At 34.4% G+C, this 16904-nt stretch overlaps 1 protein-coding gene across 1 annotated transcript; it reads left to right on the plus strand.

Moving 5' to 3' along the window:
• The first annotated feature begins 136 nt into the window (after nt 1–136).
• Nucleotides 137–16233, plus strand: LOC117111910 (DNA damage-regulated autophagy modulator protein 1-like). The gene is made up of 7 exons (XM_033254949.1): nt 137–273; nt 4386–4557; nt 5134–5201; nt 5761–5903; nt 9251–9428; nt 10589–10674; nt 14840–16233. Exons 2-7 carry the CDS (start codon nt 4418–4420, stop codon nt 15026–15028), a joined length of 804 nt encoding a protein of 267 aa, XP_033110840.1. The 5' UTR covers nt 137–273; nt 4386–4417; the 3' UTR covers nt 15029–16233.
• Nucleotides 16234–16904: the final 671 nt, after the last annotated feature.

Genomic DNA, 16904 nt, shown 5'->3' on the forward strand with positions numbered 1-16904 from the left:
TCTCCTTTACTAAAGAAGAAGTTTCACTTCTAGTAATTAGGTAAAAGGATAAATACAATATTATTTGCATCCCTATAAATAATGGTTGAACCTAACAACTTTCCGCATGACCTTTTATTACATCATTACTGTAGTCTTGTGACGGTAGTAAATACCCAGGTAGGCCTATTTCATTGTTACAGTATATTACAAAAGAAGAGAAAAAAGCTTAAGCCAAAGTGCATTGCAGAACCAGGCCTGTTCGGAAAACTTGCTTGTTAATTCCTGGGTGTGGTAAGAATATAATTGGATATAAATTTGCTCTTTTTACAGCCATCATAATATTATTTTAGACCGTTGCGAAGCCACAACATAGCCTACCTAGTACCTAGCTAGGTAGGGTGGGTTCAGCATCTCCCTAGTTTTTAGTCAGGGGAATTTTAAAGGGGGCCTAGCAGTGCACTTGCAATAGCTGGTTTAAACAAAAGAAGCAGGATATCCCTTGCTTGCTTTTTGTCCACCATTGATTGCCGCCTGGGTACAGATGTTCTGACTGAGGGGGAAGAAGGACGTATGGTATATATATTTATCCAGAAAATAGAGAAATGAGTACAATTATATAGACCTGACTGATGTCACTTTTTTTCTTCTAAAATATATACTCGCACTTATCATCTCATTATAATGTATTCTATTCACTGATATATATATATATATATATTTGAATGAAGTGTTATCTGCTGGTAGGATGTTAGTCTATAGAAGTAGAAGTAAAAAAATATAAATTATAAAAAGAAAATATTTTATCGATTTAATATACAATGTATTGTGCACAATTATTTAGTGCAAATTGAAAAATTTATTAGATTATCACTCCCGCCCGCATTAAAATTTCGGAAAATATTAATGCGGGAATAAAAAAAAATTCTTTTTGCCCCCATCAATTATTTCAACAGCATAAAATAACAATCTAATTCTGTGACTTTAAATACATTTTCTTTAAAAAACTATAAAATTAAACTAGTTTTTATGCAATATTTCTATTACAGGCCCAGGTACAGGCCAAATATAAAAAGTCCCTCCCTCATCGATAAAAACAAAAGCGAAATAATTTATTGTAACGATTAAAAAAAAGAAAAAAAGAAAAAAACTGCCCTCCCTCATCAATTTAAAACAAAAAGAGTGATAATCTAATAATATTTTCTATGTGCCCTTATGCAAAATTGGTCTTTTTCAATTTGAAATATGTCAGTAAACATGGACCTGCTCACTTTGTTTGTAGTATTTAAATAAATTATTTATTTATTCATTTATTTATTTATTTTGATTTACTCTATAAAGCGCTTTTCTGAGAGACTAAAGCGCTGTACAAAAATAGATTTTTTTAAAAAATTGACATTACAGTATTAAACAAATGAAAGCACATTAGGAATAAGAAATTTATGCATTTACAAAAATATACAATATATGTTTAAGCTTGCGGTACACCACGTAGAAAGAAAAGAACTGTTCTAGTTGAGAAAGTCTCAACGTTTCGATTGAGTTGCTTCAATCGTCTTCAGAATAATATCTGCAGAAAGGGGGTTGGGAACGACCAAAAACAAAGGCATAGTTCCAGTGAGGCGGGAAAAGCTGAGCTGCTTGGCTAGGTCCAATTAAACACGGTCAGGCAAATATCGCTAATGATAGATCCGATATCTTGATGTACTGTATTGTGTTTGTGAATTTCTGTGGCTTCTCTGGTCCTTCTGGAGTGCCAAGATGGTACAGTGGCCATTAGTTCGCCTTTGTCCCAGTGTACACGGTGTTGTTGACTGTGGGTGTGAATGACTATACACGATTTTTGTTGTTCCCCTCTCCTGGCATGGCCTTGGTGTTCCTTGAGCCTAGTACAGAGATCTCATCCTGTTTCACCAATGTAAACATTTCCGCATTCACACAGGATGCGATAAACTCCTGGCTGACTGTGCTGATGGTTTATCCTTGTGTGTTTGTATATTACTTCACCATGCATATATACAAAATATACAATTCAAGAATATACACAAATTAGAAAATTGAGCAATTAAGATTACAATATACAAAAAACCATCACAAGAATTACAGGTTTTCAATCGAAAATTAGAATGATATGAAAACAGTAGACTGTATTTCTTTTAATACAGGAAAAATTGATGTTCAACTTAGCCTGCAGGAAATTGTTGTGTTCTGTATCATTGTTGCAGTGCTTATTTGACTATTAGTCTGGTGCATTTTCCTGCTTTACCAATATGATTAAATTGCTTAAATTTCAGGTTAATCGGAATACAATGAAACATTCTTGTAAATTTTAAAAATAGATTCCATATTGGTTGGTACGAGTTTTCTAGTTTTGGAAATAAAAATCCCTCACTGCCGATACTGATACAGTATATTATACAAATAATATTATTATCATCTAAGTATTTAACTATTATTGATTAGTATTTATTATTATTATTATTATTATTATTATTATTATTATTATTATTATTATTATTATATCATGATTATTAATGTTATTTTCACTATCAGTAAAAATGTCTAAATGTTTTTTGCTATACTGTGTATTCACAATGTTATATACGTTCCATGTAGCCATGGAATTTCCCAGTAGTGGGATGAATATGTTACGTAGTACATCCTGCAAAAGACTTAAAGGTCCGTAAGTGCTGGGTAACAGGGGCTGTAAGGACCAGTACACTGAGGTAATCCCCTACTCGCAGTGACGTATCTAAAAGTCTTGATCAGTTGAGGGTGCCAACTCGCAAAATAAGGTGATTTTAGGTTATTTTTTACTACTTTTTTGGGGGGCAAGCGACGGCGAGTAATTTTTAGAAGGGCATGTGCACCCCCCTAGATACGCCAATGCCTACTAAAATATGAGAGCTCAAAAAAATGCAACATAAATTAAAAAACGGTAAGTATAATCAACAGGTAATTTATCTAATTGATCATATCCCAAAGTCTGGTATTGACCAACAAACCATTAAAGTATTTGCACAAAGAACCTTTGAAGGCGATTACACAAGATCATCTTTATCGACCCAAGGGCACGTTTGGGCGAGTTTTTTGTGGAGTCTGACACGGAATAAATCTGGAAACTGCAATTTCTAGTTCTAATAGCTGATATTTGCTGCTAATCCAACGCTGCAATTTGCAGTGTTTTGGAGCAAAAGCGGCATGGTTAGCAGCAGGGAGCATTTTTTATCAATTTTTTATTCTTTAATTGCTTTAACATGTGCCAGGAAGTAAAGTCTGTTTAAATTTTCATGATCTCTCCTTCTTTTACAGTTTATTTTCAAAAACAAAACTGAAAAGCTCAATAAAATAAATTATTTTAACAGAGGGTTAGCCTAGATTCCAGATTGTTACATCATTACATACTGTATGTCCACCACATACATACATGATCCCGGCAATACTGCTTATTCGTTTAACAATGATAGTAATTTTCTGTTTTTAAAACTATCATTGTCAAACAAATGAAAGTTTATTCATGGTTTATACGTCCAAAATGCACATCTGCGATTTATTGGTTTGTTTGTTTGCAGTGTATGCTTTATGAAGCTTATTGTTGTAGCTGCTTCGAGACTTCAGGCATTTCATTACTTGATTTTGAGACAACATTATGCAGTAAACCAACACCAATGTTCGTTTCTTAATTACAGCATTGGGTGATGCAAGGGTCCAGGGCAACTTGATAGAAACTCATCATTTGCATAATACCTTAGGTTTTACGTCCGAGGTTAATGGTTTTTTGAAAGCCGAGCACAAACTGATAGACCACCCGCGGATAAAATACCGATAAGGACCCTAATTTTTTTCGTTCTTGCCCCAACGCACCCTTACAGAGTGCTGTACATTTACATCCAATTATCCAATTAATTAAGGCTTGGATATCCAATTTCAATGATAAAGGGCTCCTCATTTTGTTTTTCTTTTATTATAGGATTTATATAGCACACATACCCAGATAAAGGCGATTTTTTCCTTGGTCATGGAAGGCAGAAACAGTCCAATGTGCAAAGTATTCCTTATGTGTGCTAGCAAGCAGCACAATTTTATTCCAAATTATTCATCTCCTACCAGGTACCTATTTATACTCCTGGGTACTGAAGAGGCAAAAGCAGATAAATTATCTTGGACACATTAGTTTGACAAGCATTGATGTTGAACCCTTGACCTTCAGATTGAAAGTCCAACACCTTACACACTGTGCCACACGCTTCTAAATTTCTACATTTAAAGATCACTAACTCAGATTGAAAAAAACATTAACATGAATTTTTTTTCACCACAACTTGCCTCAAATGTTGTTATGGTAAGGAGTATTTTTATATTGATCACAATAATTCTTGTTCAAAATTTGATTTCCACACTTACAGAGATAAAGTGAACAGAAAGAAACAAGCGCAGTATGGATGTGTCTTATTTTCAGCAGCAAGGGATGTCTTTTGTCTCTATAGCTTTGGCAGGAGTATCCATAGCAACGGTTGTCACAAGTTACACAATAGCTGTTGTCAGGGGCGATGTTCAAAGTATATTCCCTTACATAAGGTAAGCCTGGAAGTTCTATGTAGAAAGAAAAATGCACTATCCCACCAATTTTTTTTTTTTTTGTGCCAACATGGGTGCACTGCATTGAGGGCTGACATGGCTAGTGATTCACCATACCGAGCCTGGAAATGTATTGCCAACATCAATTATTAGAGTAATATTATAATTTTTGGTATGGAACATCCCCCATGGGGATAAGTTTTTCAAAATATGTAGACCCTCAGTATTATACAGTATCATGGTCTGTGTGATTCCCCACACTACAATTTATAGTTTTATACTGGGCGTTGCCACAATGCCCGATGATTGGAAAGGGTCGATCATACTGATGTCTGTTTTGTAATTTTTATGTGCATTTGCTGGCATTGTGCAAGGATTTTTTATATAGGAATTTTTGTAATCCTCATTGTTTTATTGTAATTTAAATGCATTTAGTGTTAAAATTCTTTGAATATTTTTTAATTGCAACAAATGGTAGTTTGCTGATTTGGTGATTAAAATAATTTAATTCTAGAAATCAAACTGTGATAAAATTGGTGTGGATATATAATTGCCTCTTGGGTTTTCTCTCTGTAGTGATACTGGTGGAAAACCTCCAGAAAGTTGTGTTTTTGGTCAATTACTGAACCTGACAGCATTGCTGTGTAAGTCTTTTTGAATATATTAATGTCTGGTACTGTAGATCTTTATCTATATGAATGCAACTTTATGACTGCATGAACAATTTCAAATTAGGCCACCTAAAAAGAAAAAGAATCATTAACTCTATACCTTCGAAAAGTTTGCTTGACAACTCCTTCCAACTATAATTCCAACAGATGTTGAATTATCTATAAAAGTTACACTGCCCTCTATTGAATGAACTATAACTAAGACTAGAGCAACATTCAAGTTTTTGAAAATGATTTTGTCTTAACTCAAAAATGTTAAAATACCTGTTTTTTTAACATTACCTTTACCTAGTTGCTTTTTTACAGATATGTTTTATCTTTAGTGACTTTCACCTGTTGAAGGTGCAAAAATTAAATATAGAAATAGACTTAAGAAAATGAAATTATTATACCTGAATACCAGATAAAGACATCGAATTTGTGCTAATTTCATATTACTTTTATGAAGACTTTTGAAACCCAAAAATGCAAAATCTTATATTGTGTTTTCATTCTAAAACCAAATCAAATGTTTTCATTTTTAATATTCCAGTGTTGGCCTCTGCTTGGATCAGATACAAACAGATGGAGGAGTTGAGACTAAAGATGACAAAAGCTTTTGGATTTTGGAACAAAATAGGAATATTAATTGCTATATGTGCAGCATTGGGTTTAAGTGTTGTTGCAAATTTTCAGGTAAGTATCAGTTAGCAGCATGGTTCAGCCATCTAAATAAACCAGTGTAGATAATAATAATAATAATAATAATAATAATAGTGTAGTTTTATATAGCATCGGTATCCATCAAATTTGATGCTCATGGCGCTTTATATGTGGACTTTCTTCGCCCCTAAGTGTCCCTTCGTGTCCGTGCTACCCGGTACCAGCATCTCTCTTTGTCCACCACAGGTGCTGTCTGTACCAGCGAACCATTGTATACACTGGGCCTACGGTTTATAGTCCTTATCCTTGAAGACCTGTTCTACCACAAGAACCATATATGAGCGTGCTGTTCGAACCAGCACCGATATTAGGCTGTAGGTTGCAGTGCCCTTGCTAACTGCTTGGCCATTTAACTAACTTTGGAGAACTATTGTTGGGCGGCTTGAGTGGCTGAGTGGTATGGCAGGGGCACCGCTAAGTACAGCCTTAACATCGGTGCTGGTTCAAGCCACTCCCTTGGCCCGGGGGCCAGAGTTTGGTCAGTCATTTTTGATAAGACTTAAAATGGAGGTTCAAATATATATCTGCTTCTTTTGAAAGAATAGGCATTACACCGATGTTATGGTTTATTTCAGCCCCATTTTATTGTTAAATTTTGTGAGTATGAAGCTACTAAATGCCTCTTTATGGCTGCTACGGTATTTGCGGACCACACATAAGGAATTCAGCATAGTGACAGCGATTTATGGTTATTCTCCCACCCTTTATTGAGTAACCTATGGTAATCACGGCCGTCCCGAGGCAAAACAACGTAAGGCATTTTTGTCGATCTTGAGATAATGTCATTTGGGAGTATATTAAACACGTCTGAATTACCTGTGAAAATTTCAGGTCTCAACAACAATGAGTCGTTTTGGAGATAGTACCACCTATCTTTAAGCACAAAAGTTAAAATGTAGTGATTTTCCATGGTAAAGAACGTAAGTACAAGATCATGGGGCAAAACAACGTATCTGCGATGACGATACGTTGTTTTGCCTCGGAATGGCATTCAAAAATTGTTTTGAGCTGATGGAGTTTGGCAAGGTGAAATCAATTGGTTATTGGTTTTCTAATCTTAACAGCGATGTACATGAACAAGCTATATAATGCATATGATTGCCCCAAACATGATAAATTCCAAAAATATGTTGCACTTGCAACAATACCAAACCTGACATGTTGCCAAGGCATAACAACGTATCTGTGGATATCACTAATTTCTTTGCAGTATAAACAAATGATTGTAAATAAAATTTTACACATAATCACAATGTATATAGATATACAATCCCGCAAAATTTTAAAAGGGTATGACAATTTATTAATAAGTTGCAATCTTGAACTCTATTTTTCTCCGAAAGTGAAAATTTCAAGTTGCATTGTTTTGCCACAGAACGGCCGATCAGTACAATTCCATCTGCTGCACTCCCTGTTTTTCAGCTGGAGGGCTGAAATGGAAGTATAAAAAGTGCAGCGTCTTTAGAAATAGATGTTAAAGTTGTTGCTTCCCTTCGCAATATCGCTTTTATCGATGTTAAAATGCAGTACACTCAAGTTCTCGTAATCTCGAAAGCTCCAATTAAAGCAGTATAATAGAGGCAGTAGAGCTTAAAGATCTATATCAACTATTAATCAATCATCCGAGTGTTTCCAGAGCTTCTCATGATGGCAGTATAATAGAGGCAGTAGAGCTAAAAAAGATGTATTATTCAATCAACTATTTAATCAGCCTCATGAGGGCAGTATAATAGAGGCAGTAGAGCTAAAAAGATGTATTAATCAATCAACTATTTAATCAGCCTCATGAGGGCAGTATAATAGAGGCAGTAGATCTGAGAAAAATCTGTTGATCAATCAGCAGAGTGTTTCTAGAGCTCCTCATTGGAGCTAAAAAGTAGTAGTGTCTAAGCATCACAGAAGGACCCCACTAGAAATATGTCTTTTGGGCTTTCGCGGGCTGTCCTTTGGTGCTCACACCGAATAAATCTAATCCTATGCAATGATAAAACTAAAGTTAACACGTTGTCATTTCAAACAAGTTATTTATAGTTTTACATTTTGACATACCTGTTCAAAAGATTTAACTGAACCAATAGTCATTTTCAATTTAACTATAGTTGCATTTTTGTAAATTGTTTGATGAGTTAATGTTTTTTTAGTACAGTTGTATTTAGGTGAGTAACATTCATGATTCATTTCCACTTCATCTTATTTAAAGTCCTCCATGATAACAAGATAATTACTTGGATTTTCAATTTCGTTTCCCATTAACTTAATTTTAGTAACATTAAAGGTATACCATCTGTGGTACATTATGGAAAAACCAAAAATTGAAAAAGAAAATTAAAATTGCTTACATAGAATTAACAAATACCTTCATTTACCTTCAAGTGAAACAGCCCTTATTTTACGCAACATGAATGAAATTTGATAGTATCTTATTCAAAATTGTTATTAAATTAATAACTTTTTATGAGTTGCAGATTAAAAGAATTCAGTTAATACTGATTTACATGTTTTATTACCAAATTAAATTTTTCAAGTTTTTAAAAATGTTATCACGTACAAACAGTAAATTTGTAAAACACTGGTTGATACAAGCTGAGAACTGTCAATACAGTTCTATTAATTGACTTTAATTGTAAAGACAGTCCATCAATAGGGGCCTACCGCTTAAATTTCACCCCTTCTCACTACAGGGGCGGATTTAGGGGGGGGGCCGGCCCGGCCCCGGCCCCCCCTTTTGGGAGGTAAAAAAAAGAAAAAAAAAGAAAAAAAAGAGAGAAAAAGAAAAAAATGATAGCCCAGAATGCCTCAAATGTTATGTTCGGGCGTCTAGAACACAGAAATTTCGCGGGGCATGCCCCGGACCCCCTACGACAGTGTTGTCTCAATTGGCCCAACTTTCGGCCCCCCACCTTCCGGCCCCCCCTTTTGGACATTTCTGGATCCGCCCCTGCACTATATATTATCATCATTGTCATCATCTCTATAATTAATTTAATTTTGTTCAAATTTTATTTTCATTTGAATGATGATGAATTTACACGTACATTATTAGATAAGTTTTGTTTTGAAATCGGGTCTCTTTCCCACTGGCCCATTTTCATTTCATATTTAGCCTTGTCACTTGCTGTACCCCATTATAATTTAAGTGTCTTCTTCTTCCATTTTTTGCCTTCATCTTATTAAGCTGCTCTCTAAGTTTAGTAAAGTTGCAAGTTAATATAATAAATAAATGAACTTCACAAATTCATTTACTAATATTATTCCATTGATGTTTGTACAACAAAATAATATTATTAAGAATTTATGAAGTGTTTAAATTATTTTTTCAGGATAAAGCAGTTCTAGTAGTTCACATGATTGGTGCGTGCACAGCATTTATTGGATTCGTTATTTACGCCGGTATTCACACATGGATCTCTTACAAGATTTGCCCACAATTCACCAGTTTAGCTCAGTGCAGGTTTCGGCTATTTTTAACCATATCTGGCATCGCTTTAGTGTTCTCAAGTATCCTTTTATAATATATAGATAACTTGCTCTTTCTTTATTGTTTCTAAGTACATCATAAAAGTAGATTTCCACCCATTTAGATATCTAAAACTTGCAGTTTAGTGATACCATGTGGTACCTAGTATTTCATATAAAAATAGAAATGGAAAATGATACATTTAGGGAGAGTACATAGTAGGATGAGACATATTACATAATCCATTCTTCAGTGCAAGATGTATTTTAAGCTCATATGCTTTTCTTTATGCCAGTGTTTTATTTTACTCTATAATTCTTACTTACTGCCCTCTCTAAATAATATACTACAATGTTGTTGGTGATCTGGAATACTATAATAGTTATATTGATAATATAAAAGTTTATTTATATTACACTGTCCTCACAAACAGGGTCTTTTGCATATATTATGTTTCACTTTGGAAGAAGAGTTACTGCAGCAGGTACAGACATTAAAATATTGGCTATACAATTAATACAGTAAGTTTGGCTGCCTGTGTGCCATAGTTATCAGGGGCGGATCAGGGTTGAAGGGTGGGAGGCTCGAGGGGGAATTAATCCTCCCTCTCACCAAAAGGAGAGGAAAAAGAGAAACACATCCTACGCCTTCCTCCCCATTGGCTCGTTACTTCATAAATTTCACATCCCCTACCCAGATATTTCTCTTGATCCACCCCTGATAACATATTTTTAAACATACCTTAAAATGTTCGAATAAGCGCCAAACCAAACATAATTTTTTTTGTTAAGTGCCGTTCTTAAATAAGTGCCGCGGTGCTTAATCGAGAGTATTTCCTTATGTGTAATGAAACACTTTGAGAAACAGAGTTTTAAATACAATGTATACAGTGTTAACATGAATAAATAACACAATGAAGACACAAGCATTTCTTTATAAACTTTTATTTACAGTGACGTAGGACCTGTGATAGGCCTATTGAACTACGGGAATATGTGAGATAGGTAACATGGGAACAGGCATGGAAAGCGCCAGGCCAATATTTTTTTTTATAAGTGCAGCCCTCGAATAAGCACTGCACTGAAGTCTCCAAAAAATTTATGAGCGCTGTTGTGCTTATTCAAGCAATTACGGTACTGTATTGTAAATATGGTATTACTGATGAATGCATATTTTTGTAATACCTTAATTAATTTGTCAGCTTATATGGCGGAGATTGCAGCCTCAAGGCAATGGGAAAAACACCACGTTCACAATGACACTTTCCAGTGGAACAAAGAAGATGGTGTAAGTATTTATTGGTTTATTTTATTTATTTATTTCTTGGTATTTATATAGTGCCTTCCTTACGAAGTTTTCTCTGGTCATTTGGTCCACATGCTTTACAGTAATTGTTACTGCCATATTTGCGCCGTAGCAGGAAACCTCACCAGGTTATTTCCATTTATACTCCTGGGTGAAGTGAAGCAACACAAATAAAGAGTCTTTGCTCAAGGACACAATAGCAAAGTGCACAGCGAGGGAAAGCCTGACCTTGAGGTTGGGGTACCAAACTTTTCCCGCTGCACCAATAACCACTTCCACTTATTATTTATTTAACCATGTTTTTTGTAGTAGTGTGTGTACTGTACATATTGTTCTTCATTGTTTTCTCATTTTTTTTTTACAGTATTCTAAAAATGTATAAATTAATAAACTAATTAAACATAATATATAATCTTTGAAGTGTCTCTTTTAATACACTACATTAAAAATGACGCTGAAAAACAACCTACACTACAGTATATCTCAAATTATTACAAAACACTACATAAAAACAAAACTGTAATGTTAACTGACATGTTACAAAATTAAAACTGTATTTTAAAATATATGAGTAGAAGTTATGTATTACTATTATAAGGTTATCTATTAAATTTATGTATTATATATTATGTACAGTAATACAAAATAGAGATAAAGTCTAAAAAGTAGCTTTATTGTTAAATGTGTACCATAAAAATCTATGAATTAATATGTATTTATCAAATTTATGTATATATTTTGAGCTACAAAATTTATGTAATTCAAGTAATAAAATATATACATTGACATATAACTGGGGCAAATGTTGGGGGTGTGGGAGGTGCAGACGATACGAGTGGAACACCCAAGAAAAATAATTCTTGTATTGTAATGTTGATACGAACATAGGCATAGTACCGGTAAGAATTTTACGGTATGAGAGTGTAATTTCCAGCACCTAGAGGCTAGAGGTCCATATTCTTAAAGTTTTCTCTCGCACCCCGAACGCCAAATCCTGCATCGGCCCCAGATATAGAGATGAACTCTAAGCCATCTTGTAATAATGCTGAACAAATATAAATACAAATGACGAAATCTGCTTTAGTGAGAAAAATCAGTTCAAGCACAATCAACTCAACCAGAATTCAAACAACTCAGGCCCTAAGTCCTGGACAAGAGCTGTTGTAGGGGTCAGTGGCAAAGCCCCCTGGAGGTCAATTTAATCATCATTTTTGGATACTTTTTGATGAAAATGGTGGGGGGTGGTGGCTTGGTTTTTTTAAGAGGGGGTTTGCTCAAAAAGGGTGTTCGGCTGTTGAGTGGCTTTAATTAACAACCGATGCTAGTTGAGTTCGAACTGGAGTCTATGATGCAAGAAGCAGCAATATCTCTAGGAAACTAAAGTGGAACCTCTCCTTTGCACACCCATATTCAGAGAAACTTTTTTCTGTGAATCGTGGAAACAATATATCTTAAGGCTATAGTTGATCTTGATCCCCTTTCCAGGAGACATTTTAACTTTAAGCATATACCACAAACTCCATGGATTTACTATCGAGAAGAAGTCCATCTCGAAAAAAAAAGAAGGCATCCCCCCAATCTTCAGTTTGCAAAAGAAATCTCAAAGCTAAGCCCATGATAATATGGGCTCCTGGACTCCTTTCAAGATACACAATCATACTGATGTTATTACTATATATGATAGCATTGTACTAGCAATAGCATGGTTAAAATTTAAAAAATACAAACATAATTTCAAATTCCATAGTTGAAAAATGTTGTATATAGTAGAAAATTCCAAAATTTACAGCATTAATTTTGAAAAGAAGTTTTTAGTTTGCAAAAGTAATCTCGAAAAGAAACTCATCTCGAAAAGAAGCCCATTCCAAGGGTCCTACAAAAGATATCCCAATGTTTTATGGTAGATAACTCAACTAACCAAGTTTGTAAAACTTTATCTTTTCATATAATTACAATACTATCATGAATGTTATTTAATTAAAGGATTTAGGATTCAGTACAAGTAGAAGGAGTAAGATTGTTTGTCAAATACTGTATGTATTCTACTTGTTTCAATTTGTAATGAGTAATGAATAGTTTCACAAATAACAGGATGGGTAAAAAAAAAAAGGAGAAGCATTTGCATTTTACAGATGGGAGGAAACTCTTAATCCCTACGGAAATCTCCTTAAAATAAGTTTAAAAAAAAAACATGTTCTGAAGCCCCACAGTTTTGTCATGTTATCATCATATTGAAAGTGTACAAATTTATTCTTTATTAATAAATACACTTTAAATTAATCCCATTTGAATGTCATATACATTTCCAAGCTTTAAATGAAATAAGTTATAAAACTTGAAAATAGATTTTAACACATGGATATTTAATTCATAGTTTAAATGAAACTTCTTGATGTTTCAATTGCACTTGCATATGTCAAAAGTCAAGGATTAGTTTAACAGTTCTTGATCCTTATTATGGTAGGTAAATTTTGTTATCAGAAGAAGCTGTATAATGTACACAGTGAGCTATATAAATTGTTAGTTTATATTCCTTGACCTTTGACAGTTATGTTCAGTTGAAACTACGAATTGTTAGTTTATATACCTTGACCTTTGACATGTAAAGTATGTGCAGTTGAAACTACAAGAGGGCGTAATAATATATAGAAAAGTTTAAATATTATTTTCATGCCAATTTTGGTACAATACGGAGATTGCCTTATGAGACCTTTGCTTAGCTACATTTTCTGAATTGCTTACAAGACATGCCCACCTCAATTATTATATATAGGAGTTCAAATCATTCGAGATTTTCTAACCTTCATTATAGTTTCCTATGATTCTGATTGGGTTACCGCCACATTGAAACTTAACGTACAGCATTTCATTTTACCATTGTTTTTCTTTATTACATAACTTAGATAAGACCTAGTTAAAGTTTGACCTTTTCTGGAATTTTGTCAGGTTTTGCCCCATGTGGGCATACAGTTCTAAACCAATTATTGTTTTGGCATATGATGTGTAATGAAGATAAACGCATTGCCATTACTGATCATACAACTCTTGAAACTTGCATGTACTTTTATATATTGTATTCAAAGCTAATTTATTTCTTCGTAATTTGTTATGATAACGTTCTTGCAGTATAATATTCACGTTTAATGAAAGATACGTAATTCATGTGATGAACCTCTGGAGGCCAAATGAAAACAAAATATTTCATTTTAGTTTTGATCGCCCTCTAAAATATTGATACATAATTGATCTATCTTGTAAAATGTTGCTTAATGTAAAAAACATTGTTATTCTTGTCTTCGTCTTTTTTTTCAATCCAAAATCTAAGTTCCTTTTAATGAAGTTTTTAAAGCTATTTTTATACATTTTCGGGTCCTTCCTTCAGGCCCATTTTGATCCACTCTTTAAAATGCTGTTTCATAGCCTAACCAGGGGAACTGATAACTCAGAAATAGACGAACCTGACCCACTAGGCCAATGGTGGGCATAAAATTTGGTCGGAGGGCCAAAGTAAATTTTTGATTGAACACTGAGGGCCACACCCCAACTTTCATGTTTCCATGCGCTTCCAAAAACCTTCATGCACCGGAGTTTTATGCCGCTTTATGCCTCAGTTTTAATATTACCTTTTACAGATGATTGGTGTCGGGTCGTGAAAAAAACAAGGGCTTTTCTAACCATAGATGGTTGGCGGGCTGCACACATACAGTTTTTAATTTATTTTCGCTGGCCGAAAAAAATCATTGTCGGGCCGCACTTTGCCTACCTGTCGAGTTGACTATTGTCAAACAATGATTTGTAGGTATATAATATTAAAACTCACAGATAAACCATGTCATTATATTTAAAAATTTTAGATATTATCTTATTTTTCTCATCATTTATGTTATTTTGGCACTTGTTTGTCACTGAATGGATTTTAAGAACAGGGCCATTACTCGACGGCGGGGAAGGCCGAAAGCCGGATAGATGGTTTAAGATTGTGGAGGCATTCGTCCTGCATTTAGGCTGAAATGATCATGATATCGGTGATGATGACTTTCATTGTAACCTTTTTTACGACAATATTTGTGCTTGCTACTGCCTCTTGAATGTCCTTATTTCGTAGTATGAGTTTTTGACTTAATTTCGATTATCATTTTGTCTTTAGGGTTATGCTGCGCATCTGGTGAGCACATTCAGTGAGTGGTTCCTCGGAGCCGCCATTTTAACTTTTTTCATCAGCTATTTTTCTGATTTCAAGAAAGTCGTCATTGAGTTAGATATGAAGCCGAAATCTGACCCCTTGGACCTGACATTGGAAAACGACGAATACGATGTAGCACCATTGAACCTTTAGACAGTGATGTTATGTAATACACGGAGTTAACAGAGTATTGAAAAAGTAAACTTATTCATTTAGATTCATATAGTTTTTTGTAAGAAATTCGTTAGAGAAGTCGTCCAACAGTCATTCATTGTTGAGCTACAAATATTACGGTGCTGAAGAAATAAACAGAGATTTTTTTAAAAGGAGGACAGAACATGTTTTGCTATACGAAATGTAAAGGCTAGTTTCCATAAAATCGCTGCACGCTATCGCCGACTCCTTTGGCGACGCTGATTGGTTAGTTGAATCAAGGAGCATTCCCGGTTGTGTCAGGGACAGCTACGCAGTGCAATAATCGCAGTGAAAAGTTGTAGCGACTGTGTAGCGATTCTGTTGATACCAGGCTTCAATAAATGTAGGAGCCAATATGTATTGCGTGGACAGTCGGTCCCTGTAGCACGATATCTCTTGATCGTTGTTCGCAATTTTGCCTCTTGTGCACGTCATAGCTATATACAACATAGTTGGCCTGCAACCCAAAAACTAAAGAAATGGTATATGTATGTTCGTAGTTAAGGTTTCGTGAAATACTGAAATATTTGGGTTCGATGGTATTTAATCTAGTCGACTGGAACTGGCGGTAACTGCACAGTGTTAATTTGTAATGGTAATAAAATGTTACCTATGAAGTTTTGAAACTATTTTTTAGAAGTATCATATTTTGTAAAGAAATGAAAAATGTAATAATACACCTAGTTGAAGAAATATTGGACTTCAGTTATACTCAGAATATGTCTTTGTCTGAAGCTGCATTTACACTAGACACGATTACGACACGACAACGACACGATACAGATGCGTGCAGTGAGAATACAAACTATGTGATGATATGTCGTTGTCGTGTCGTAATCGTGTCTAGTGTAAATGTGGCTTAAGATTTGTGTTCAGGTGCCGTAAAATGTAGAGGCCAATTGAATTTAAATATGTTAAGTGTTTGACATGTTAACTCTAAACTTATCAAAATGTATAGGCCTAACTTTGAGAACTGTAAAATCTCGAATAGAAGCCCAATTGGCTTAATTTCGAGAAGAAGCCAATCTCGAATTTAAGTCCCCTCTTTAGTTTGCAAAAGTAACGACGAAAAGAAACCCATTTCGAAAAGAAGCCCATGGGCTTCTTTTCAAGATAGCATGGACCTCTTTTCGAGATAGTACAGTACATACACTGTACATGAATTTAAAAAAAAAAATAAATTTAAAACACGCTTGGTTTCAGTAGTTTAGGTGATTTATGCCGGTTAATAAACTACATGATACAGATTGATGTTACAGTGCCCATATTTCATATTTATTGTTTTATATTGTAGTAATTCTCAAAATTTACAGCATTTATTTTGAAAAGAATCCTCCCTCTTTTACTTTGCAAAGTAGCCTATCTCGAAAAGAAGCACATCCACATATGGCAAAAAAAAAAAGAAAAAGAATAAGAAAAGACAAAAAAAGCCCAGGTCTTCAATTCGAAGTTTTACGGTATTATAATTTTTTTATAGCAGTATATGGTATAATATGATTTATATTTGAGATCCACGAAGGATATGAAAATCTAGTAATTCAAAATATTGAATAGGCCTTTGGAACTCCCATTGTCAAATTGTATGAAAAAAAGTTTCTCTTTATCACGCTTGCATAATTTGTAAGTTTGTTTACAGATGAGGTTGAAGAATAAATTTAGTGTTTCTTAAACGTATTCCTTACTGATTTCTTGTCCGAAATGTTATTGACTTCGCGCACTTACTTTCATGTGAGTTCCTGTTCAAAAGCGAAACCATTCACGTGTTGATCTGAGGAAATCAAAATCTCTAGTGAAGTAAGAAATACATCAAAGGAACCACCCCATTATTCTACTG

The sequence above is a fragment of the Anneissia japonica genome, unplaced genomic scaffold, assembly GCF_011630105.1.
Source record: "Anneissia japonica isolate Jap-2015-1 unplaced genomic scaffold, ASM1163010v1 scaffold7516_len108262_cov196, whole genome shotgun sequence".
Taxonomy (NCBI): domain Eukaryota; kingdom Metazoa; phylum Echinodermata; class Crinoidea; order Comatulida; family Comatulidae; genus Anneissia; species Anneissia japonica.